At 37.9% G+C, this 25,443-nt stretch overlaps 2 protein-coding genes across 2 annotated transcripts; both read left to right on the top strand.

Moving 5' to 3' along the window:
• The first annotated feature begins 5,224 nt into the window (after positions 1-5,224).
• sqor (sulfide quinone oxidoreductase) lies at positions 5,225-10,850 on the top strand. The gene is made up of 10 exons (XM_053642268.1): positions 5,225-5,340; positions 6,305-6,536; positions 7,237-7,407; positions 7,701-7,754; positions 8,311-8,505; positions 8,686-8,895; positions 8,985-9,168; positions 9,434-9,501; positions 9,621-9,799; positions 9,892-10,850. The coding sequence occupies exons 2-10, from the start codon at positions 6,321-6,323 to the stop codon at positions 9,947-9,949; spliced, it is 1,335 nt and encodes a 444-aa protein (XP_053498243.1). The 5' UTR covers positions 5,225-5,340; positions 6,305-6,320; the 3' UTR covers positions 9,950-10,850.
• A 1,356-nt stretch (positions 10,851-12,206) lies between these two features.
• Positions 12,207-24,434, top strand: ctdspl2a (CTD (carboxy-terminal domain, RNA polymerase II, polypeptide A) small phosphatase like 2a). The gene is made up of 13 exons (XM_053642451.1): positions 12,207-12,420; positions 14,711-14,919; positions 15,078-15,216; positions 16,026-16,172; positions 16,747-16,968; positions 17,106-17,193; positions 17,302-17,413; positions 18,081-18,167; positions 21,390-21,452; positions 22,051-22,130; positions 22,267-22,393; positions 22,477-22,572; positions 22,733-24,434. Exons 2-13 carry the CDS (start codon positions 14,734-14,736, stop codon positions 22,796-22,798), a joined length of 1,413 nt encoding a protein of 470 aa, XP_053498426.1. The 5' UTR covers positions 12,207-12,420; positions 14,711-14,733; the 3' UTR covers positions 22,799-24,434.
• The last annotated feature ends 1,009 nt before the right edge of the window (positions 24,435-25,443 follow it).

The following is a 25,443-nucleotide window of genomic DNA, read 5'->3' as shown; positions in this document are numbered from 1 at the left end:
ATGTGCTGATAATGAATTTATAGCCTTTTCAGGTCCTGTTAATGTCAATAAAATGTTAATAAATTTTTTTTTACGTTTTCAGACTTTAAATTTTAAGTTTAAATTTAAAGTTTTCAATAATTATATAATTCAGTTTATATATTTATATTTCAGTATTAATAATGATATAAAAAATATATAAACATGTTTCCTTCACATGTAGGCACAATCACACACATTCACACACCACAGACAATTTGGAATTGCCAATCAGCCTACAACGCATGTCTTTGGACTGGGGAGGAAACTGAAATACCTGGAGGAATCCCCCAAAGCACAAGGAGAACATGCAAACTTTGCGTGCCACCATACCCCTGTCACTCCTCTATCAGTCCTCTATCAGTAATCTTAACTGTCACATTTAGAGGTTATGTTTATAAATGGTATCAAATTCAAGACAAAAAATATATTTAGCATGTAATTCCATACCTAAAATTCAATTGCATTTTCCTAGTTTTTGCACAAATGATCACGGACCAGACTTTTGGTTGTTGTTCAGTAAATATCTCCATCTAGTGGGGACATATTATAACTATTACAACCAAGAATCAACGAATCTTTGCTGTCTGGGACACATTTGTTTTTGCACATATAATCACTACAACTGATTCATTCATAAATTTTATTATTATTTTACACTTCAGTGAACTATAATAATATAACATGGTGAGTCTATCTGGAAAAACACATGTTTATTACAAAGTGTAATTATTAATACACATTGGCCCCAAAAAGATTAGACCACACTTACAAATGTATCAATTTCACTACATAACATTTCCCAGAAAATGTTGTTATGTTTAAAAATATAAAAATAACAGACATACTGGTCAAAATGTTTTAAAAAAATAAAATAAAATAAAAAAAGGTATTTGGACACTAAGATTTTTCTGTTTGTCACAGTTAATCCATAGTTACACCACGTGATTACTTTGCTAGAGTGTAAATTGAAGCTCACTGCCTACATACATCCACTGGAAATGACCTTGGGATCAGCTGGTTAAAAGTAATTGCAAAAATTATTAAGAAGAGGGAACTAAGTTTTAAGCAAAGTTCAAGCATCAGCTGTTTGTACAAAGGAGGCCACTCTATCCACCAGATCAGCAAAACTTGTTAAAAAAAAAAAGTTAAAAGCTGAAGGACTTGTGAATGAAAGTGTACAGGCAGACTCAGAAAGACCACCAGCAGGTTAATTGGGAATAAATCAAGATAAACAGGTGAGGAAAAAGCAGCAAGGGTTGCTTCAGTCAACACTAATAATTACTAGATGCAACTAGAGGGAAAAAACCCTATTCAAAATAAGCTCATTGAGCATGGGTACAGAGGTAGAGTAACGCAGTGAAAACTCTTTATCAGTTTCAAAGATTAAGAAAGCAAGGAACATGCACAGAAAAACAGAAGCTTCTGGAGAACTGTCATATTTTTTAGATGAATCCAAATGTAACGTGGATGGATCTGATGGTAGAGTGTTTGTGTGGAGAAAGGCAAGAGAAGGTTTTGAATCAAACTTCACTAAGGGTAGAGTACAGAGGTGGTTTGGGCTGTCTTTCCAGCAGTGGTGTTGGTGAGCTTGTGTTCACTGATTGCATCATGAACTCAGAAGTGTACATAGACATTTTGGATGCAAACTTGCTGAAATCAGCAAAGAACTTATTCAAGCCACAGAAGTGGATTTTTCAGTAGAATAACGGTCCAAAGCACACCACCCATCTTTTTAAAAATACTTCCCAGAGCCCTGACCCAAATCCTACAGAGCATCTATGGGATGCAATGGAAAAAACTAGTCAATTGTTGATGCTCTAGTGTGGATTAATGAGAATGATTTGTTGATTGAATCTTGGTGGAAACTTCCACCACAACTGATATTGGCAGATGTTTCTTTTGAAATCTCTCCTGTTTATGCAATCTTCCTTTTGCTTCTGTAGGGGTGGGTCTTAGAAGAAGGCGTTCATCTTAAAACTGAAGGTGTGTTCGACTTGGGCTGCGGCTGGATGATTGGCGAGAGTTGCAGCTTGCAGTCGGGGGAGGAGCTGAAAAATGAGCTTTCCTGCTGTGGTGAAGCTTGTGCGGTGTTTGCTTTCTTCACCACAGATGAAGCATTTGAATTTTACATTTAGTAAACCAGAAACACTTTTCAGTGAATAGGTTAATACTGTATAAGTTAATACAGTGCCTGTATGTACAAGAAGAAAGTTCAACATAAGCCTGTATTATTTAAAAAACCAATAAAGTGGGGTCTATATTCTTTTAATCAGTTTTACTTTGATAAACATGACACAATATAACATTAAGATTACATGAAAATGGTTTTTAGTGTTATAAAAATACAGATTTGTGAGCCTTAGCGGAACTGAAGGTGTCAGAATAAACATGAAAAGCTTTGTCGTCGTCATCAGTGCTCGTGCAGCAGCTCTGGAGAAGCTGCGCTGGTTGAGGGGGCCGGCTGCTGTCGAATCGCTATCGTGGTACTTTGATGCCCTTCGTCACAGTGACATCTCAAGTCAGACAAAAATTGTAACCGGCATGCATTGCTTCAAGTCAGCCGCCAATCGGTCTGTGCAGCGCCGCATGACGTCAAATACACCTTGAGTCAACTGAGTGTTGATTTTGGAGAGCACTCGGCCGCGCCCTGTCAAAGGACGTGATCAAAACTGAAGCTGGTTTCTCGTGATCTCGACTTAATTTTTCTTTGTACTCGACATCTATCGTCTCGAAGTCAGTGGGTTTTTTGAATGGGTTTTATTTTGGTTAAATGCCCGAAATAAGGTCTGTGGTTAACACAAGCTCAAGATATTTTCATGTTTTGTTCTACGATATAAAATACATCAGTAATACATTACATTTACATTTTACATTTATTCATTTAGCAGACACTTTTATCCAAAGCGACTTACAAATGAGAAAATACAAACAAAGCGATATATCAAGCAGAGAACAATACAAGTAGTGCTACCATACAAGATCCGTTAGTTGAGTTCCAGAAGAAGCAAAGTGCACAGAGTAGAAGTGTAAGTGCCAGAGTAATTTTTTTTTTTTTTATGGGTTGGTTAGGTGTTCACGGAAGAGGTGGGTCTTTAGCTATTTTTTGAAGATGGTGAGAGATTCTGCGATCCGGATTGAGGTTGGAAGTTCATTCCACCACTAAGGAACAGTTAGTTTGAATGTCCTTGAAAGGGACCTTGAGCCGTGCTGAGTAGGTACTACTAAGCGTCGGTCATTGATTGATCGCAGATTGCGTGAGGGAACGTAAGCCTTCAGGAGAGTGTTGAGGTAGGAGGGTGCTGTTCCAGACAAGGTCTTGTAGGTGAGCATCAAGAGCTTGAATTTGATGCGGGCGGCTACAGGAAGCCAGTGGAGAGAGATGAAGAGGGGTGTGACATGGGTTCTCTTGGGCTGATTGAAGACGAGGCATGCTGCTGCATTCTGAATCATTTGAAGGGGTTTGATGGAGCTGGCCGGGAGGCCCGAGAGTAATGAGTTGCAGTAGTCCAGTTTTGAGATAACAAGAGCCTGGACTTGTATCTGTGTAGCCTGTTCGGTGAGGTAGGGTCTGATTTTCTTGCTGTTGTACAGGATGAACCTACAGGATCATGCAGTTGTTGAGATGTGGTCTGTAAAGGTCAAGCTATCATCGAGAATCACCCCAAGGCTCCTGGCTGTCCTGGTTTGCTTGAGTGTGGTTGAGCCGAGCTGTACAGTGAGGTTGTGGTTGATTGAGGGACAGGCTGGGATGACGAGAAGCTCAGATTTTGCCAGGTTGAGCTTAAGGTGGTGTTCCCTCATCCAGACCGAGATGTCCGACAGGCAAGCAGAGATACGTGCAGAGATAGATGGATTGTCAGAGAGAGCTGGGTGTCATCAGCATAGCAATGATACCCCACTTATGATTTTGTTAAGCTTTTACATGTCTTGAAAAAGCCAGTTGCTAACAAGTGGCTAAATGGTACTATTGAGGTTGCCGGGGAAATTAAATGTCATCACGCCGAACAGGAAAACTCATCTACTACAGCCCTGTTGTGTTTATACTCGCATGCTAGCAAACATTTATTACATTGTATTTATGGCATTTGGCAGACACTCTTATCCAGAGTGACTTACATTTATACAACTGAACAGCTGAGGGTTAGTTAAGGGCCTAGCCCAAGGACCCAACAGTGGTAGCTTGGTAGTTTTGGGGCTTGAACTCCTGACTTTCTGATCAGTAACTCAGAGCCTTTTAACCACTGAGCCACCACTGCTCCCAAACTATTCCAAATCAAACTTGTAGATGTATTAATTTATAATATTTTCCAATGTTAGTGTTTTTAAATAAAGATTGGAAGAGTTGTCAGAAGCATGTAGGTGGTGACGTTTAAGTCATGCCACCGTGGTGTAGTTCATTTATAGCTTTTCTTTAGCTTTTTACTTCTGGTTATTGTATTTAGGCGTCAAAATTCATAAAAGTTGTGAATGTTCATTTGTGAAGATTATCTTGATGAACAAAGCGTGTAAGAATCATAAACTTTTGCTGGTAACAGAGTTTATTTTCTGCAACAATCCAAAAGCCAATGGAAAAATCCTATTGGATTTTAGCCGAGGGAACAAGGGTGATGCTAACTTCCGGGTTGTCCTACAAGAATACCTCATCCCTGTAGGATTGATGACTTCCACATTAGTGTCTGACACTTGAGAAGGACACACACACACACACACACCTTCTCTTAATGTGGAGATAAAGTCCATCTCTACACCGGGCAGTTATTACATTTATGATGGCGAAGACACCAACGTGCACGTAACACCAGTCCCATTCATAAAGCGCGAGACTTTCTCGGGATACAATTACGTCATGAGAAAACAACTTTTTGTTATATCGAGATCACGAGAAAACAACAAAGAAAGAAAATGAACAATGCATGTCCGCTTAGGGTTTCCGTAAGAATCAAAGTGATTTCAGATCACTCCAGCAAAATGAGTGTGAATCAGAAGTAGGCTAATCTTTTTTTAAAAATAATAATTATTATTTTTTAATTATCATTATTTGTATTCTCAATATATACATATATATATAAATTTGCATTTTGAGAATTAATATTTTGCTTGTGCATTTTATTTTTTTACTTGAAACTTTTGTCACGAAATTAACGGCTCTTTAGATATGAGAATCGGCTCCCTAAAAGAGTCGGTTCAAAGAGTCAACTCGTTCGAGAATGACAATGTCACTACGAGTGCAGCATTGTAAGTAATGAGAGCAAAGTAAACAGGAACTGAGTGGAGCTATACAGGCTGAGACCACCCTGTCCCAACTACATCCCATACACGGTAAGTGGGCATTACATATGACAGTCTGAATCTGGACTAATCTATTTTTAGTTAAAATGATAATAATAATAATTATAACTCAAATAGCGTCAAGTATTAAAGCTCGCATGGAAGTCGCGTGTTCTGTAGTGTTCATTTGTGTCCAGCTTTACTAATAAACACTATAGGTGTAAGGTAAACACCAGGGTTTTTGCTATGTCATTACTTAACAGCAAATACCGCAGCACAATGGCTGTGCATTAAAATTCAGCTTATATTCCAAATGCTCTGTGTATGGCTGTTAGCTCATTTATGGCTATTACCTAAGAACGCTTCCTTCCTCCTGTTACAGCGTGATATAGTAACGTGCTGTATTATACACTGCTAATGGTTACTGTTGCTTTTCATCTCCAATTCGCTGGTTTAAATGAGGACATGAGCCGCTAATGCAAAGGAAGCTGGGAACAGCAGGGGGGAAGAATGAATTAGGGTTCTACAATCAAGAGAGTCTAAATCAACAGGCTTTGCTGACTGTCCAATATGCTGTGTTGACAAAATAATAACTGAAATGACCACAGCACTTCTTGCATCGTTTGTATGTATGTATGTATGTGTGTGTGTGTGTATATATATATACACACACATAATGTGTATGCCTGAATATGTACATGGCCTCTAATTTAACCTGCACATACACTGTATAGGCTATACAACTCAAGACCTGCAGTCCATGTTGATCTTCATTTTGACTTCCCAAATCATGGTGACAGCAGTGTAGGAACCCGCATTCCTGTGCCACACCCGATTAAACATATAACAGTCTTCCAGATGAATAAAGACTCTTGAGTAATGACACTTGATCCTCTGGTTTATAAAATCTAAACAGGAAAATAACCTGCCCTTTTCTCTCCTTAGCTCATACACTATGCTCTTTGTCTTCATCCCGAACATGCACTTACTGTCTTTGCACTTTCTTTTTTTTTAGGTCAAATTACAGGACTATGGCAGCTGCTTTAACTTCACAAGTAGCTCTGGTTAGAAAATCTAATAGACTGCTTTACTCTGTGAGGTCCCGCTTCCACACCAGCAATGGATTGTCCTCCAAGGAACATTATAAGTTCGTGGTGCTTGGAGGTGGCTGTGGTGGTATTACGATGGGTGCCCGTATGAAAAGGAAAGTTGGCGCAGAGCATGTGGCTATTGTGGAGCCCAGCGAGGTACGGTGTTCTACAGCCTTTCGTCCATACACTAAGTCCATACACTTACTTTCTTTTGGAAGAATAGTATACATTTACTCATGTGATAGGCAATTTAATCCAAAGTGACTTAAAAGTGGGGCAGATTACAGTCAAAGCCTGTGGCTGAGCAAATTATACTTAAGAGCCTTGACCCTAAAATGTCTCTCTGGAAATACTGGGATTTGAATGACAGTAAAATTAAGTGGGCAGTGGCTGGATCCTTATTGAGTAGTGGTTTATTGCCTGGGTGATATGGAAAATAATATCATTTCGATACTTAGACATTTTCACAATGCATAATATGAAACATGGTGTTTAGGCTTAATAACATTTTTTTAAATGTGGAAAACTGGGTTTAATTATGGTCAGGGTTAAAACAGTACTGATGATACCCATGATATGACAGAACAACCTAATGAGACTTCGTTTATCACAATATCCACTTCTTATTGCCCTGCCCTAGATAGCACTCATGTCAGTCAGGATTACTACAAGGGACAAGGGGAAATTTTATAGCAGTTGAAGGGTGCTCAACTTGGTTAAAATTAGACACATAAAATACTCACCAAATTAGAATATATATATGTATATATTTTTTATGTTTTACAATTGACCTGTAACATACAGGATAATTGTGGTTGTGATATGACTCAACTCAGTATTTTTATTACTGTTGCAGATGCATTATTACCAGCCCATGTGGACATTAGTTGGAGCAGGGGCTAAAACTGTTAGTGCGTCTGCACGTTCCACTGCCAGCGTGATGCCCTCTGGAGTCAAATGGGTCAAGTCCACAGTCATGAAGATTGACCCTAAAAACAACACCGTCTTCACAGAGTATGGAAAAGAAGTGAGAAAAATCATTGTAGCTAAGATTAACACATCGAACATTAAGAAGGAAGCATGACATTGCTGGGGGTTTTATTGCTAAGTTTCTGTTGTTAAGCAATAAGGACTGTAGGTGTGGCTGGTTACCAGCATTTACTGGAACTGTGCTGGTAAGGAAATTAGTCATTGGGAATAGATGAGATTTTACACTGTAAACAATGTTTTGATTGTTTTGACAAACATGATCAGCTGATAAAATTTGCTGCAGAGTGTGTAAACTACATGCAATTGATCGTATGTTATATCTCTTATTAGATTTCCTATGACTACCTGATTGTAGCACTGGGCCTCCAGCTGCAGTATGAGAAGGTACCTTTTCTCTTATCATTTTAAAAGAGTTAGTTGTTGTTAATAATGCAAGTTAAATTTAAAACACATACAAGTTTTAGTTTGCATAATTACCCTGTATATTTCAATGCAAGCATGTTTAATACGGCTGGAAATTATACAGCACAGTAATATCAAATGACATACTTAAAGCCCATATTCAAGCACATATTAAACGCATATTGTGTTAGTACTAATATATTTTGCATACCCATTTTATAAATTTTGTTTCACATATCCACAAAACACTCCAGTATTGGTCAGGTCTTAATTTAATGTTCTATTTATTGGCATGCAAAACACAGCTATGTAAGATACAATACACACCTTAATAAGACATTGAATGCTCTTTTGATAATATAAAATAATTTGATGATAATCTTATATCTCATGTTATAGCATTAGTTGTAAAATCTGCACAGTCTAAGACCACTTTAGCCCACTGTAAAAGCTTATATTCATTTCTACTGCAAATCTGATTGGTATTTCAATACTTCCAAGCTAGTTAACTACTGATTCTTCTTTTGTCGGATTTCAGATTAAAGGACTTCCAGAAGGTTTTGAACATCCAAAGATTGGATCAAATTATACAGTGAAAACAGTAGAGAAGACATGGAAGGCACTACAGAACTTCAAGGAGGGAAATGCTGTTTTTTCCTTTCCCAACACTCCTGTGAAGTGTGGAGGAGCTCCTCAGAAGATCATGTACCTTTCTGATTCCTTCATGAGAAAGGTATTTATAGATGGGTATATGTGGAGAAAGTAGATGAAGAATAGTAATCAGTGTAGTTCCAATGTTAAAGGAAGATCATGTTTATTTAATAAAATTAGATTAAATTAAATTGATACCAGGTGAAATCACTTTCATGAATGCTTTTGTTAATGATGACACTCTGGAATTTTGTTTTGTAAGACAGGAAAACGGTCAAAAGCCAACATCATTTACAACACATCGTTGCCTGTGTTGTTTGGAGTTAAGAAATATGCCGATTCACTCTGGGAGATTGTGAAAAAACGTGATCTGAATGTAAACCTCAGACACAACCTTATAGAGGTCCGAGCAGACAAGCAGGAAGCAGTATTCGAGAACCTTGACAAACCTGGGGAAACAAAGGTTTTTGAGGTGAGCGGTCCATGTTGCTTGATTCAACACAAGAGTCACTATGTGTTGGTGTATTCACATTTAAAATGTCTTCTCCATTATTTGAATAGTATGAGATGCTCCATGTTACCCCTCCTATGGGACCACCACCAGTACTTAAGGGCTCCTCGTTGGAGGATGAACGCGGCTGGCTTGATGTAAATAAAGACACCCTTCAGCACAAGAAGTACACTAATGTGTTTGGAATTGGGGACTGCACCAATCTCCCAACTTCCAAAAGTGCAGCTGCTGTGGGTAAGCCATAGATAAATACTGCCAAGTCAGTAAATCTTGCTCCTCTGTATCTGTATGTTTTATCACATTAATCACTGGGTTTAGACAATAGATTTACATATGAGAATAATAAGAGAAGTGTGAATGAATGGGCATCGTTATTTCAAATCATAGGACAAAGTCAGATTTTTTTAGTTTGTCCGTAGATGTTAAAAATAAACTGAGCAGGCATAGTTATTCTGCACAGTGATTAATGATGTTTTTAAAAAATATATATTTTTTATAGCTGGACAATCAAGTGTCCTTGATAGGACTATTACCAAAGTGATGAAGAATGAAAAGCCTGATAAAAAGGTGAGCATGAATGAGTTGAACAGTAAGCCTCTGTTTAAGCAACTTGTCCTAATTCACCAATAATGGCTCTATAAATGCACTTTGAAATGTTTTTTTTTTTTTTTTTTACCTCCTCACAGTACGATGGCTACACCTCTTGCCCTTTGGTCACCAGCTACAAGACAGTCATTTTGGCTGAGTTTGACTATAGTGGACAACCTCTGGAGACCTTCCCAGTAGATCAGAGCAAAGAAAGCAGAATCATGTATCATATGAAAGCTGACATAATGCCCCATCTGTACTGGCATGGCCTTCTCAAGTGAGTCCTGTGCACTCAGTTTTAGATGACAAAGACCTTGTGTTGTTTTCTGTGAGATTTTTGGCTCTAATTTACTGTTTTTATTCTCAAAGGGGACTTTGGGGAGGTCCAGGACCATACAGAAAAATCATGCACCTTGGGATGAAATAGAGGCTGCCAGAAATCAGTCAAAAGGAATAGGCCTTGCTTATATTAACTCTTACCACATTCTATTCAGCTTTTGTGTTAACATTATAACCTTCAAACATATTATACACAATTGGTGTGAATGTATGTAAAACATTTGTGCTAATTACCACTTTCTTAAATTATTTTTAGTTCAGGTAAATCAGGATAAACGTGATGAATGTTAGACACTGGGTTGAGTTTTTGTTCAGAAAACAGAAATAGCACAATAACATTGCTATATAAAGTTGGTTTTGTTTTGTTTTTTTTTTTGTTTTTTTTAACCAAATGGGTATTATTCTGGAAACTTTACACTATACTTGTTGGTTATTTATAGTCTTTTAGATGACAGTGTAACTATTTCATGTGTGAACATTTAGCTGTTAATAGTTTTTCAACCATGTTTTTTTTTTTATGAATTTGAGATGATTTGGTACTTTAAAACAGCACTGTTGAATTATTTAGTCTGGTTGGTCTGAAGGTGTTGATTAATTTTCTACAAATGAAGCTCTGACTGTTGTGCTGGCTGTAATTGAAATCACAGGTTTATATTAACATTCTTGTTGTAATAGGTTTTATTGTTTCTATAGTACACCTTACACAGACTTGTATGACAGACGCGCCACATAAAATTTTTTTTTTTTAAACTTGTGTAATAATTGATATGAGGTTTTCTGTAAGGAGACTGATCTTTAGCATTTGTGGAACGAATCTCCAATGTCAGAGCTTTGTAACAATCAGAGATAAGGCAGTTATTTTATTAAGTTCTTGAACATGTGGAAAAAATAAAAAAAGAGGCTAGTGAGGGAATGACTGTTTGTAGCTGTACTGCCATATGTGATAACAGGAACTAACTTGTTTAAACATAATAAACTCATAAAAAGTACCATTTGTGTTCTTTAATAAATAGCTGATCAGTATTTTTAGTGTTGGAAAATTGTTGCTGTATAAGAGGAATAAATCACGACAGGGCAGCACGGTGGCACAGAGTTGCAGCCTCACATAGAGTCCTCAGAGCTGGGGTTATTGTCCGTACAGAGTTTCACGTTCTCCCCATGTCTGTGTGGGTTTCCTCTGGGTTCTCTGGTTTCCTCCTGCTTTCCAAAAACATGCTACAATAAATTTCCCGTAGTGCGTATATGTGTGTGTGCATGGTGCTCTGTGATGGACCAGCGTCCCCTCTGGGGTGAATTCTCTTACCTTGCCCCCGGAATTTTATCCAGTCATGATAAATTAATTAATTAATAAATGTTGTACTTTACTCAAAACCTAGATTGTTCATTATGTCAGACTGAATATTAAAAAGCTGCTGTCACATAACTTCTCTCTGGTTAGTAGTGATTTTTTTTTTCAGGAAAATAAAACCTTCTAAAGAAGCATCTTTAATATAGGATGTGTCAAGAGACCATTCAGCTATCATTACTGTGAATGATAATACAAAATTATAATAAAATGATATGCATAAACATCATTGGTTGACAACTTAATGGTGCAATAGTGATATTAATTTTTTTAAATATTCAAATTTATTAAAAATAATCCAATTTATTGAATTTGTCACTTCTATGTGTTGAAGTGCTGTGTGTATATATATATATATATATATATATATATATATATATATATATGTATATGTATGTATACACACACATCCATCCATCCATCTTCTATACTGATAAGATATATATCTTATATATCTTATATATCTTTCAGGGTCACGGGCAAACCTGGAGCCTATCCCAGGGAGCAACGGGCACAAGGCAGGGTACACCCTGGACAGGATGCCAGTCCTTCGCAAGACACAATCACACACATTCACACACCCACTCATACACTTTGGACAGCCTACCATGCATGTCTTTGGACTGGGGGAGGAAACCAGAATACCCAGAGGAAACGCTGGAAGCACAGGGAGAAATGTGACAAATGTATACATATTTGATATATATTAAAATAAAGCATAAAAAGCAACAACAAATATATATATAAATTATTTTGCTTTAATGATATGTATATATATCACTAAAATAAAAATAATTTATATATTTTTTGTTGCTGTTGTTGCTATATATAATCACTAAAGTATATATTTTTTGTTGCTTATTTATGCTTTATTTGAACATTATTTATTAGTGTATTACTCATATAAGTCTTGATAGCATGTATTAATACATCACAGTGTAAACATGAGTAGCTTGTGTGTGTCTTTCAGAGCTGAGCTGGTGTGAAGTTTTGCTCATGCGCAAGACGGTGCGTTCATTATCATCCGGGTTCTTTCAAGAGTGTCTCGGTGAGGACGCGGGAAATGGCGTCCCAAGAAGCAGTGGGAGAGGTATGTGTCGTTCCGTGACTCATACTGGGCAGACGCGTGAAGGACAGAGACTTTTCTAGCGGTCTCCGCCGTCGTGGCTCCATCCGCAGCCACTGCAGGATTGTACTGGTGTAACACTTGGCATGTAAGTAGCGCGCTAAATGGTGGAGAGTTTTTTGGCGGCGCTCGCGCTGTCGTGCAGAAAAGCGTAACCGTGCGCCACGGCTGCAGTGTGCTTTCAAATCTCGCGTCTTCACGCCTTTTGCAATGTTCGTGTGTAGCAGCGAGACAGCTCGGTAGCGTCGGCGCGATGCAAAGCCGCCGTTTTCCCCGAGAAATAAACCCGCCTGCGAAATTCCAGACCGTGTCCGTGAGTGCTGTTTGTTGCCCCGGCGCGAGGCTGAACATGACAAAGCTCTGCGCTGCGCGAGCGGCAGCCAGCAAATGTCGCGACACAGCTGGAATTTGAACAGCCAACTAATCGCTAGCCGATTAGCATTAGCAGCGTCGCTATTTCAAACTCGGAAAATGTATTGTCGAGTGACGATCTCGTTCGTGTGGCGTTTAAGTGATGATTCTGTGCATATTAAGAAAACACTTCACCGATTAGTGGAGACCACGTGATAAAACACAGTCGTTTTTGAAACGTTAATATGGCTAACGCAGGCTAATAACGCCGCGAGCTAACAGCTAACTAGCTTACAAATCATATTATTCATTAAGTCGCTAGCTAGCGGTATTGCTAGCTCACGTACTCCGTTGAATTTTGTTGTTCTACACGGTAACCGAGCCTTGTTGTGTGTGGATATAGTATTAAAATAACCCGAGCGAGTCACAGTTGCCTGAATACATCATTAGCTTTAGCATCTACAGTCAAGTAGCTAGATGCTAACCAAGGAGACATGTTTTCACCCCGCCCACTTTATCCGCTGGTCCAGTGCCAGTCGGTTGTTATGCTGCTGTTCTGATTTGACTTTATTTTACTTTTACCAATATTAACTGACACGTTTATTGTCTCTGAGTTCTAAAGGCAAAACTTCACACTCAAACACAACACATTTACTGATAGTGAAATATCTGCGGTATGTTAAGCGATTCTGGTCCTAAATTTTTGTTAGCTGGTTTTGTATTTTCGTTCATTTGGGGGGGGAAGTTAGCGGTTTTTTACCGCGCTGACGTCACAGGGGGGCGATTGCTAGGGCAGTTATAATAGGTTTTTTGATTTTTTAAAAATAATAATAATACAGTGGCGTTTGATAGGAGGAAAAATTTAAATATAAGTGTTAAAAGTCAGGTTTCACAGTTCTGGAAAAACAAGAGTTTCTTTTTCTCATATGAGGGATTACTGGAGGTACTAAACAGTAAGAAGTATTGAGAAGTAGTGGAGACATCACATGATGGACTCCAGGATTTTGTGATCGCAGAAATTAACACAGAAACAAACAAATTACATGATTTTCGGAGGCGCTTGCAATTTTTCCAACTTACTGCAGATTTTCCACAGATTTGGGCCAAGACACGCCATGTGATGCCATCACAACCAAAGCCAACTTCAATTCATGTGCGTCGAGCATGAGTACAGTTTAAAAAAACAAAATCTCATTTACCAACAAACATCACTGCGGAAGACCGTGCAAAACCGTTTTGTGCAATTTGGCCAATTCGAGTAGTTTTCAGAAAAGGAGAAAAAAAGCACAAGCAAGTTGCACAGAAATTTTTGAATTTTGCAAAATTGAGTATTTTCACCTTCAACAATCACAAAATAAACCTCCGGGAAGTCCTGTACAGACTTTCCAAGTTGCAAAAAAAGGACGAGTTGAGTCGAAGTAAAAAAAAACAAAAAAACTAAACCAACAAAAACGCTCCCTCGACTCTGAGTCCGTACTCGGGAACCTGGGACAGTTTCCTTTACCCCAAGTTCAGCAAGTGACATCAAATCAACATGACTGCTCACAGCATGAACAGTAAACAAAGTAGCACCATCAGCTTGTTAAAGCTATAACCTTGACTATACCGTTCACTGTTTTTAAGAGGTAAATATGCATCACGGTTAGCTGCCTAGATTTTTGCTAACAAAAGAGGAACATGGAGAGATTTGTTTTTCCCTCCGCTTTGTAGCTCGAACGCAGAAAGGCAAAAATTATGCATTTTCGAGGTACATTATCATGAAAGTTTAATCTTTGGAAACTTAACAGTTTGAGCAGGTGATCAGACAGAATTGTGGGTAACAAATCAAATGGTAACCAAAGTGAAAATTGACCAACGTGGTGGTGACAAAGTTTCCACACAAAAAGAAATTAAACTCAGAATTTCATTCCTAGAATAAATCTTCGATGCCAGTTAATATATTGTTAAAATATTAATACATTTATCAGAGTGGATGTTTCCTTTAATAAAATAGAATATTTCTTTTTGGTGATCTTCCTTTCTCGCAGTCTTACATGTGACTTTTGGGACAATGAGGCTGAGAGTGCGCAAAGCATCTCAGCAGCCGAGCGCCACCCCACCTGTCCGCACCACCAAGGCCAAGAGGAAGCACTCTGAAGTGGAGCACACCAGGTCCTCCGGAGGAGCCGCCATGCAGAAGAGCGACACTGGCATCTTCTCCACCATCAAGAGATTCATTAGGGGCAATGCTGTCAAGGTGTGAGAACTGTTTCACCGTTACCACTTTTGTATATACAACTTGTATGCAGGTCACTGCAATGAGGAAAGTGTACAGTTTTTTATTTTTTTAATTTTTTTATTTTCCTTTGTTAAGATATTTAATGATTTAAAATCTGCCCACTTCATTCAAACTAGGTGGAGCAGTGTACCCCTGCTAAGAGGAGCCGTGTGGATTGTGACTCTGACAGTAACTTGATCACATCCACCCCACCCACTGGGAACCTGTCCAGCAGAGCTAACCCTAGAACTCGCAGAAAAGGTCCTGCCAATGGAGGTGAGTTAGAGTACTGTACAGTATTTATCTCACAAAGTTTTGCCCCTGAAACGCAAGGAATTTTAACTTAATTGGCTTTATACTATTATATCATATTAAGATAAATTTCTTCAATTATTAAACATAGGTAAACTAATGTGCAAAACAGTGTTCTTAGTTAAACTGATCACAGATTTTCCATAACGCCTGTGTATGTATAATACATGTAATGTATTCAATCAGGGTTATTGAAGTAAAATTTATAAATGTCTAATTGCATCATTTTTTGTTACAGTGGTCTGGTTAAGCAACTATCAAAACTAGTTGGTGATAACAGTTAATGCTTAACCATTAGTCATTATTTCATGGCTATAAATAAGAAATTTGAAGTGGTTTTGTTTCATAGAGGTGCTTCATGTTGATTAACTCGTTCGTTTTTGTCCAGTAGTCTTTTAAACGTTGTTTTATTCATCGTCTTTTCTTTAAATAAGCCATCTCGTCTGTTTGTTAAGAAAACATTCCTTTTTCTGACCTAATGTCTCTAGCCCTGTAACTAGTTTCTGGGCCAATGAACTGCCTCAACTAAGAAATTTATTTAAATATATGCAACCTGCTGCAAAGAGGATCTGCTCCAGAAGCCACGCGGGTTCAAGTTTACAAAACTAGAGTTGCAAACGTTGGCCTGTTTTCCTTTGTACAGTTATTGGCTCTGTTATGGTAAAAAAAAAAAAAAATTAGGTTCAGACCACTGAATTAACTTTGCTGCGTCTGCATCCAGACTACGTTCCACCAGTTCACTAGAATATGATCTGTAACTCTCTGCTCTTCAGACACCATGGCATGTCAGAGTAAACTGGTGAAGCCCAATGGGAAGTTGGAGGTGCAGACTGAAGCCCCCAGCAGTCCACCTCGCACCACTCTGCTAGGAACCATCTTCTCTCCTGTTTTCAACTTCTTCTCACCAGCCAACAAAAATGGTAATTGGTCAGGTACATTCAATACATACAATACATTCTGCATCAATATCGAACCAAACAAATACTTTTAGAAATGGAGACTGTTCTAAATTTTCATTTATAACAACAGGAATATCAATCATTTCAAAATCAGAGTCTAGAGCTCCTCATAGCTCTACAACTAACTAACTTTGATAATGGCACAGTTGTCAAACTTAATCGAAATACTGCACATTGCAGGTTATGTATTACAAATTGGTCACAGAACTCCTACTACTGATACATAAATGCCATTATTTATTTGCATTTAATCAGGAATAATTGAGCCAAATTCAAACATATTGTGTTTACTCGTGATTACACATGAATACAGTAAGCTTAATAGTCACTTCAAGACCAACATAATTTTCTTTGCAACTGCTGAACACACTGCGGATCACTATCCTAATCTGGAGTCTCAAATGTCAAGGTACAAATATTTACCGATGACGCTCATAAGTGTCATCAGTAAATATTTGTATTTATGTATAATCATGAGTAAACACTATGCTTGGATTTGGCACAGCTTTTAAATGAATTTTCTGTTTTCTGTTAGCTACATCAGGTTCAGACTCCCCGGGGCAGGCGGTCGAGGCAGAGGAGATTGTAAAGCAGCTGGACATGGAACAGCTGGAGGAAACCCCTACTAGCACTACCACCGACAGTAGCAGAGACCTCACATTTGACCCAGCACTAAATCCAAGACCTCTGCTGCCTACAGATGCAGCTGAAGAGGAGGGTGAGATTGTCACTGAGGCAGACATGCCACCTTTGACAGGTGAAAAATGCAAAAAGGATAAATCCCATTCTTTAAACAAAAACAATGCAATCAGTGGTTAGACCATCCATTAGTTTTGAATAGAAAATAAAAGCTATATCTGAAATAAACCAGAGGTATTTTATCTCTTCTGATAGTTGTTGGATCCAACAACAATTACCCTGATGCTCCAACCTCGCCCCCTCCAGAGGGGACATATGAAGAAGACTGGGAGGTGTTTGATCCGTAAGTGGGGAAAACAATCATTCAGTGATCAATCCTAATTGCTTTTTACATTGCCCACTGTGCTCATGAGTCTAATTTCTGTGACCCACCCCCCCCACCCCCATAAAGCTATTTCTTCATTAAGCATGTTCCACCATTGACTGAAGAGCAGCTTACCCGAAAGCCAGCACTTCCACTGAAGACCAGGAGTACACCAGAGTTCTCTCTTGTCCTGGATCTGGTGAGTTTACACGAAAAGGATCACTGTTTTAGAATAATCATCTTTTTATTTGTGATTATTTTCAAAGATTATTTTTCCTTTTTGTACAGAAAACATTTATTTTGGCTTTACAAAAAATATTACTAGCTAAACCTTTAAGAATAACAGCTTCAACATTTTTGAATGCTGTAAACCTGGGATGCATTTTTGTGTTTCATAATTCAATATTTTCAGTTTATGGTGGTTTCCCAAAATTCCTGCCGAATTGGGTTGAAACCAGTTGGATGTATTGGTCTAAGTCTTTGAATTACAGGCCATTATGAGGACTAAACTACTTGTCCAGATATGGATTTTTGTTATGGGGCAGATGAACCACTTCCTGTGTATAAACTTGTAATTGAGCATGACTGTTGCACACAAAAAAATGTAGTCATCATTTTAAATCTTTTGTTTATGCATTTTAAAACCAATGCTTGATTTCACTGTAACAAACTAGCATCTGATGAAATGTATTATTTAAGCTGCAATAAACTTTTCATTGTCAACTGTTTTATCCACTGAAATTGCATAAACTTGTCACTATAAATTTAGGAAGTTTACATATTATCTGGTGATTTCAGCAGGGAATGGTTGCGTTTGGTTTAACAGTCTTGGGGTTATTTGTTGATGCAGTACTTTTATATTTTAGGATGAGACATTGGTCCACTGCAGCCTGAATGAGCTGGAGGATGCAGCACTGACGTTTCCTGTGCTTTTTCAAGATGTCATTTACCAGGTAAAATTGTATATACATTACTGGTAGTTATTGGCCTTGCCAGTCTTATCGTGTCTTGCATCGTTCCACAAGTATCCACCCCCTGTTTAACTTTTCCACATATTGTAGTGTGTAGTGGAAATAAAATGATTAATTGGGATTTTATGTCTTGAATCTATACCAAATGGCCCAGTACACCAAGGGGTGGGGGGAAAAAATCAATATAGTTTGTCATTATTTACAAACAAACATAAAATTTGTGATTGCATATTCAACCCCGTTATTGTGACATCCTTAAATTCATTCTAGTGCCACTGTTCTCAGCAAAAAAGAAACGTCCTCTAATATTCAACCGCTTTTATTTCCAGCAAATTTCTTAACGTGTTTATTTGTATTAAGATAAAAACATTCAACAACTGAGACATAAACTGAACAAGTTTAAGATATTTGACTAATAGAAATGGAATAATGAGTCCCTGAACAAAGGGGAGTCAATATTAAAAGTAACAGTCAGTATGTGGTGTGTTCACCAGCTGCTTTAAGTACTACAGTGCATCTCATCCTCATGGACTGCACCAGATTGGTCAGTTCTTGCTGTGAGATGTTCCTCCCTTCTTCCACCAAGGCATTTGCAAGTTCTCGATCACGTCTGGGGCAGACATGGTTACATGTCATTTTCCACTGCAAGGACGATCAGCTGTCCTTCCTGTCTCCCTGTAGCACTGTCTTAGGTGTCTTACGTTACAGACATTGCAGTTTATTGCTCTGGACACATCTGCAGTCCTCATGCCTCCCTGCAGCAGGTCTATGGCATGTTCACACAGGTGAGCAGGAACCCTAGGCATGTTTCTTCTGGTGTTTTTCAGAGTCAGTAGAAAGGTCCCTTTAGTGTCCTAAGTTATTGTATCTGTGAGCTTAATTGCCTACCGCCTGTAAACTGTTAATGTCTTAAGGACTGTTCCACAGGTGCATGTGCAGTAATTGTTTATGGAAAAACATGGTTTAAACCCTTTTCAATAAAGATCTGTAAAGCTTATTTGGATTTTACAAAATTATCTTTAAAATACAGTCTCCTGAAAAAGGGGTTTCTTTTTTTGCTGAGTATAGTTGCTGTCAGAGTCACATAATTAGTGGAATGGAGTTCAATTGTTACGTGATCAAAATATAAATACATCTGTTCCTGGAAGGCCTCAGAAAACATACCTAAGCTAATATCATTATGAAGACCAAGGATCTATCAGAACAAGTCCGAGACAAGTTCAGCTTCTGGCATCGTATCAATCAAGGTTTAGTTTAAATTAAAAAAATCGAAACCTTTAAACTTTGCACATCCTTCAGAGCACCACTGAATCCGTTCTTTTAAAAAATGGAAATAATATAGCACAACTGTGACACTGTGGAGGTAGAGGAAAGGTCCATGGCTTAGATTGGAGAAGCTGTTTACCGACAACCATAAGCCAAACACTCCGCAAAGCTAGGCTTTATTAATGAGCGGTCAAAAGCAAGCCCACTTGTTTGAGGTCCCATTTAGAGACTCTGTAAAACACAGGAAATGGTTATCTGATCAGATTAGACCAAATCTGAATGCCTTGGCAAAAAGTGCTGCATTTGACACAAACCCAACAACGCTCAGCACCTGAGACACCATCCACATAGTGAAGCATGGTGGTGGCAGAATCATGTTGTGATTTCTATTCATCAGCATGGACAGGGAATCTGACTTCAGATGTTAATGTTGTTGATCAAATGGTAAATCAGGTGAATACTTATGCAAGGCACTGTAAAATTCCTTCTTCTATTAATAGTCTTGTGTTCTCTGTACTTTTGAGTATCTGCCTTCCAATATTCATGTTTAAGTGCTGCAAAGAAAAATTTCTTTACTGTAATTTGGCTACATTGTGGCAAAAAATAAGGGTTGGAGCAGATATGTACAAGGTGCTTGAATTTGGCTTTTTGAAATTGAAGCACTGGAAAACTTTGAAAATAACAATATTTGATCTAGTGGTGCTTAAAAAGGGCTTGACTAATAAAAGATCAATAAATATGAAATCACTAGTAAACAAGTGTTTATTTTCGATAGAACACTAATACACTCCTTTCACTTAAAATCTGACTCCCTGCTGCAGCTCCTCTCTCTACTCACGCTCATTTTGACAGACAACTCCGGGTCCAGTTTTCAGATACTTTGTGTGACTTTTTTTTTTTTCCTTTCAAAAAAGCACCTAGTGACACATCTAGCAACTTTTGGGCAAACATTAGCTACTTTCTGTAGAAGAGAGTGTTCAGTACTGCCCTGTGAGCACGAGGTCGTGCTTTCCCCTGGAGACAGACCCCTCTTTATGCGGCTACTCTGTTCAGTGAGGGGCAGAGAAGAGCAACACGTTCATTCACTTATAACTTTCTCTCTGAGTGATGATTTTACATATAGCCGAAATCACAGCACAGCTGTTGTCTTTAAAGTATGTGTGGGGTGAATTTACCAGTCGACGTCGTGGTTAAATCAGGATTTTAGCAGAGCAGCAGCTTGGAAGTGACTGCTGGTTAACATGTCGTCCTAGTGGGCTGCGTTTCAGTCACTATTTCATACTCGTTCCCTTTTCTGACAACAGAAACTGAAAAATATGTAAATGAACAGCTTCGTTGAAAGTCGACTGTATTAAAATACAGGATGTGACCACAGAGTAAGCAAGAAGCAAACACATTTGGCAGAATGCAAATACATCGCAATGCCATAATGGATATGCTAATTAGCCCATGACATCATTAGCGACTTTCTATTGAAAGTTGTTGACAGCAGTGCTCCTGTCACTCACCTGGAGTATATAGATGTTGTGGTGAAGACAAGGCAGTGCCTGGGAAATAAAAAATTTTGTCCAATAATAATTTCTTATTGGTGGTAGTAGTAATAGTAATAATGATGATGATGATGATGATGATGATATTTTTTTTGGAATTTAAAGAAAAGAATTGGAGAATGTTTGAATGACATCACTTGTATAGTCCTTGAAAACAAAACAAAAATTGTGCTAGAAAAGTCCTTATGTAATTTCATTACGAAGCATTTGTGTGAACCCTGTATGTAATTCTGATAAGATGTGCAATTTACAAAGGTTTTAACATGTACTGAACACTCCAAGGCATCGCTAGTTGTTAATGTACACTGTGTTGTAACTTTGCTGTTTCTTTTGTAATCATATTGAGCTGACATTTTGTATACAAATATTTTGTCTTTTTCTTTTTAAGGTATATGTACGGTTGCGGCCATTCTTCAGAGAGTTCCTGGAACGCATGTCCCAGATTTATGAGGTAAGACTCCCAACATGTATTCATGTGTGTGTGGGTAGTACTTTCTACAATTAGATTAATTAATCATGTACATTGCTACAGATAATTTATTATGGAACAGCTAAATTGTTAAGTATGATGGGGTTATAATTATGAGAAGTGTCCCTGTTTTCCAAGTAATCTAAAACAAATTAAGATATTTAAAATAAATGTCAGGGTATGTATAAAGGGGTAAAGGATATGCATACAAATTATTACTGAATATTTAGATCACATTGACAACAGAAAATGGAATATGTTTATACACTTTTCTTTTTTTTTCACGGTTCTATTATTATATTAACACTCTACCTGACCCCCCCAACCCCCTTTTTTTTTTTTTAAATTAATTTATTTTATTTATTTCCCTGTGGTAATTGACAATGTACAGATTCTGACAGGTCTCATGAATTATAACAAATTATAAATGAATATATAAATTATTTAGTTTGAAAGGGAGTGCAGCATTTTGCACTGAAGTGTATTGTCAAGGCTGGACACAGGAACGAGTGTATGAATAAATGAAGCGCCTTGTTTTCAAATGTATTGACTGGCAATTAATGACTTCTGTCTTTCACAGATTATTCTTTTTACTGCTTCCAAGAAAGTGTATGCTGACAAGCTGTTGAACATTCTGGATCCTAAGAAACAGCTGGTTAGGTCAGTAGTTTTTACACAAGTGTCTACATTATGTGCTGTTTTTGCCACTTACAGCCTTTTAACGTAAAACCTTGCCTTTGTTCTTGAGTTCATGGTGTATTGTAATGTGATAATCACTTATTCTGTTTGTGATTAGGCACAGATTGTTTCGTGAGCATTGTGTATGCGTCCAAGGAAACTACATCAAAGACCTTAACATACTTGGGAGAGATCTGTCCAAAACTATAATAATTGACAACTCGCCTCAAGCCTTTGCATACCAGGTTAGTTTGCTTGCTTGTTTGCTTGTTCTTGTTTGTATTTGGGAGACTCAGATTGACACTCGGATTGTGTCTCCCCTTTGCAGCTGTCCAACGGTATCCCTATTGAGAGCTGGTTTGTGGACAAGAATGACAATGAGCTCCTGAAGCTGGTTCCATTCTTGGAGAAGCTGGTGGAATTGGTATGTGTATGCGTGTGCTTAAAGGGATGGACTTTTCTGTTTTGTAAATTGAGATGTGGGGGCACAATTATTTCTTTATAATTGATCTGCTGTGCTGTTTGTCATCTCTCAGTGGATAAGTAGAATATTTAATGATTTGTGTCTATACCTTTTCATGCAGAATGAAGATGTTCGGCCACACATAAGAGAGAGGTTTCGCTTGCACGACCTCTTACCCCCAGACTGAGGCGTCTTGACGCTTGCGGATCCACCTGACTGTTTTAGCAAATTGGATTTTTCAAAATGGGGGGTGGGGTGGGGGACAGAAATGTACACAACTCTGAACTCTAATGAGGATTTCCACTACCATTTTACTTTTGCCGACTATGTTTTATGTGGAGACGGGGATGGGTTATCAACAATTTTAAAGGAATGACTTTCGAGTATGCATACATTTTATATAAACACCTAAATATAATTGTAATTGAAGGAAAGAACAAAATTCCTCAGCTCTGACTGCCTAGCCACAGATATTTGTAAGGCTTGGCAGTGGAGGAGACTCGAAGCAAGTTGCTGTTCCATTTCTGCCTAATTTGAACTTCATGTAAAGTGCTGTGGAGAAGAGGACTGATGTCACTCCTTTTGGTGCTCAAGGGGACACTCTGCCCTCACTAGCCATCGACCTTTCAACCGGAATGGCCAGTTAATTATGGTTTCATAAACATATAAATATATACATATTCAGTTGTGTGTATATGTATATATAACATTTGTACATATGTATTTTCCTGTCAGGTTTGTAAAACGTTCCTTTTGCTCTTGAGTTCAACATGCATTCCTTTTAGTTGGAAGGCTTGTTTGATAGATATGCTGACTTTTTATTGATTTTTACTATAGGTTTGAAGTTTTATTTTTAAGCAGCTTCTCTTATTCTTTGTTTTATAAATGCTTTTAGACGTTAAAAAAAACACGAAAAGGAAAAAAGCAAACACATCCAGTCATCTGTAAGATGCGTAGCATAATGATGGGAGGTGGGGTGGGTGGGTGGGTGTCAATAATGTAAATCATAAAACTGTCTTTACTGCCTCTTGTGTATTATTCGCTGATATGACAAATGAATCAAGGCATTTGGTTTATGACTGCTTTCACTTCGTATGTTCTTTGGGGAGTTTTAATGTTTTTATTCAATTGTTAGTTTGTTTTATTTTATATGCCAAGTATAGGTAAAAATGTAAAATACTCTGTGCTTTTGATTGCTTTTTCTGTGAAAATAATGCCTGGTCTCTTTAAGAAATGTCTGGTAATTGTAGCACCAGCACATGGACTAGCCTGATCGCTGCACATGCGTCATATTCAGTGTTTTCTCTTGACAATTCAATCTTGCTTTCGAACTCAGTCCACTGTTTTAGGAATCATGTACAATTCTACCTCTCTTTGAAGGGTAGACCCTGCATTTCATTCAGTGTTACCCCAATGTTTTTTTTTCTATGGACATTAATACATTATTTTTATGTACCAGCATGACTGAAATTGCTTTTTTTTTTTTTTTCTTTTTTTTTCCTTCACTTTTCATTGCTGTCAGATAAGGGCTTACTGTTTTCCCCCCCCCCCCTCTATTTTTCCTCTGAAAATGAATGTAGCTTGTGGAGAACTTGCTTCAGAGATGCTCATCCTAATTTGAATATTTTTTGCATACACACCTCCATTTTGCGCAAAATATTTCACAACCCATTTTAATACCCAGCTAGTTTTTAGCAGTATCTATCTTGTCATAACATGGTGAATAAGTTAGTAAAAAAAATCTCTTTCATCAGGTGTCTACACTGATCCCATGAGTTGAGTTATATGGTTCTTTGGAGATTAAAGAAGTTCATTATGTTTCATTATAGGTTCAGAGCAGTGTATTTGGTTTTTCCAGGTATCTTCCTTTAACAGGTTAAAGTAAACCCTATAAGGTTCTCTGTGGGACTGGAAAAGGTTCTCCTGGCATCACTCTTAAGAACCTTACTTTTTTTTTTTTTTTTTTTTTAAGAGAAATTATGATATGATTCCTTATTGCATTGCTGTGAAGAACCATTTCTGGGTTCTTTAAAGCACCAGTAAATAGATGGTTCTCTAAAGAACTTGAGCGGGTTCTCCTGTGGCATCAGGATGAAAAACCATTTTTGGTTCTAATTGGAACCTTTTAAAAATATATATATATATTTGTGTGGAGTGTATGTTTAATTGCGTATTTGCATTGCTTGAACATGGTTGTCATCTTAAGATAAGCAATAAGTAATAATCTCTGCATTATTATTTGTCCTGAATCATGAGGATGCAGCTATGTTTAAGTTGTTTAGCCCATTCACTGAGACCTGCATTGAAATTGCCCAGTTTGTACATTCGTGGTAATATTTTGGAAATCTGGCTTACAAATAATGAGTCACACCAAACTTGTGTGCATAAAAGGTTAGAACAATGGCATGACACTTCTAAGTAACAAAGAGGGTGTGATATTGGTGTGGGCTATCTGAACACCATGTGAAAACACAACCGCAACATTTTGACAAATGAGCTCTTGCACTTTTGCAATAAATGCAGGGAGATATTTGATTTTAGCTGGGATTCTGCATGGAAGATACCCCCAAATAATGGTTTATAAATGAAAGTCTTTGATAAGGCGGCGCAGCAGATAGTGTTGACGTCGCACAGCTCCAGGGTCCCTGGTTTAATCCTGAGCTCAGGTTGATATCTGTGTGGAGTTTTGTGTGGCTTTTTTCTTACCCTGTGTTGGGTTCCTCCCTCCTTTCAAAACATGTCAGTAGATTAATTATCTAAATTGCTACTACAATAACGGTGACTGTAGATGAATAAATAAATTCAGCAACACATGCCTTTAGCAGTAGGATT

Source organism: Ictalurus furcatus, chromosome 14 (assembly GCF_023375685.1).
Source record: "Ictalurus furcatus strain D&B chromosome 14, Billie_1.0, whole genome shotgun sequence".
Lineage (NCBI taxonomy): Eukaryota > Metazoa > Chordata > Actinopteri > Siluriformes > Ictaluridae > Ictalurus > Ictalurus furcatus.
Note: the sequence above shows the minus strand (reverse complement) of the source record. Positions and strands in the feature narration are given on the sequence as shown.

Coding starts and splice junctions, on each gene's coding strand:
- ctdspl2a (XM_053642451.1), top strand. CDS start 14,734: ATGAGGCTGAGAGTGCGCAAAGCATCTCAGCAGCCGAGCGCCACCCCA. Junction 18,168..21,389: donor TTCAAGATGTCATTTACCAG/GTAAAATTGTAT, acceptor TTTCTTTTTAAG/GTATATGTACGGTTGCGGCC. Junction 21,453..22,050: donor GCATGTCCCAGATTTATGAG/GTAAGACTCCCA, acceptor TGTCTTTCACAG/ATTATTCTTTTTACTGCTTC.
- sqor (XM_053642268.1), top strand. CDS start 6,321: ATGGCAGCTGCTTTAACTTCACAAGTAGCTCTGGTTAGAAAATCTAAT. Junction 8,896..8,984: donor GGGAAACAAAGGTTTTTGAG/GTGAGCGGTCCA, acceptor TTATTTGAATAG/TATGAGATGCTCCATGTTAC. Junction 9,169..9,433: donor CAAAAGTGCAGCTGCTGTGG/GTAAGCCATAGA, acceptor TATTTTTTATAG/CTGGACAATCAAGTGTCCTT.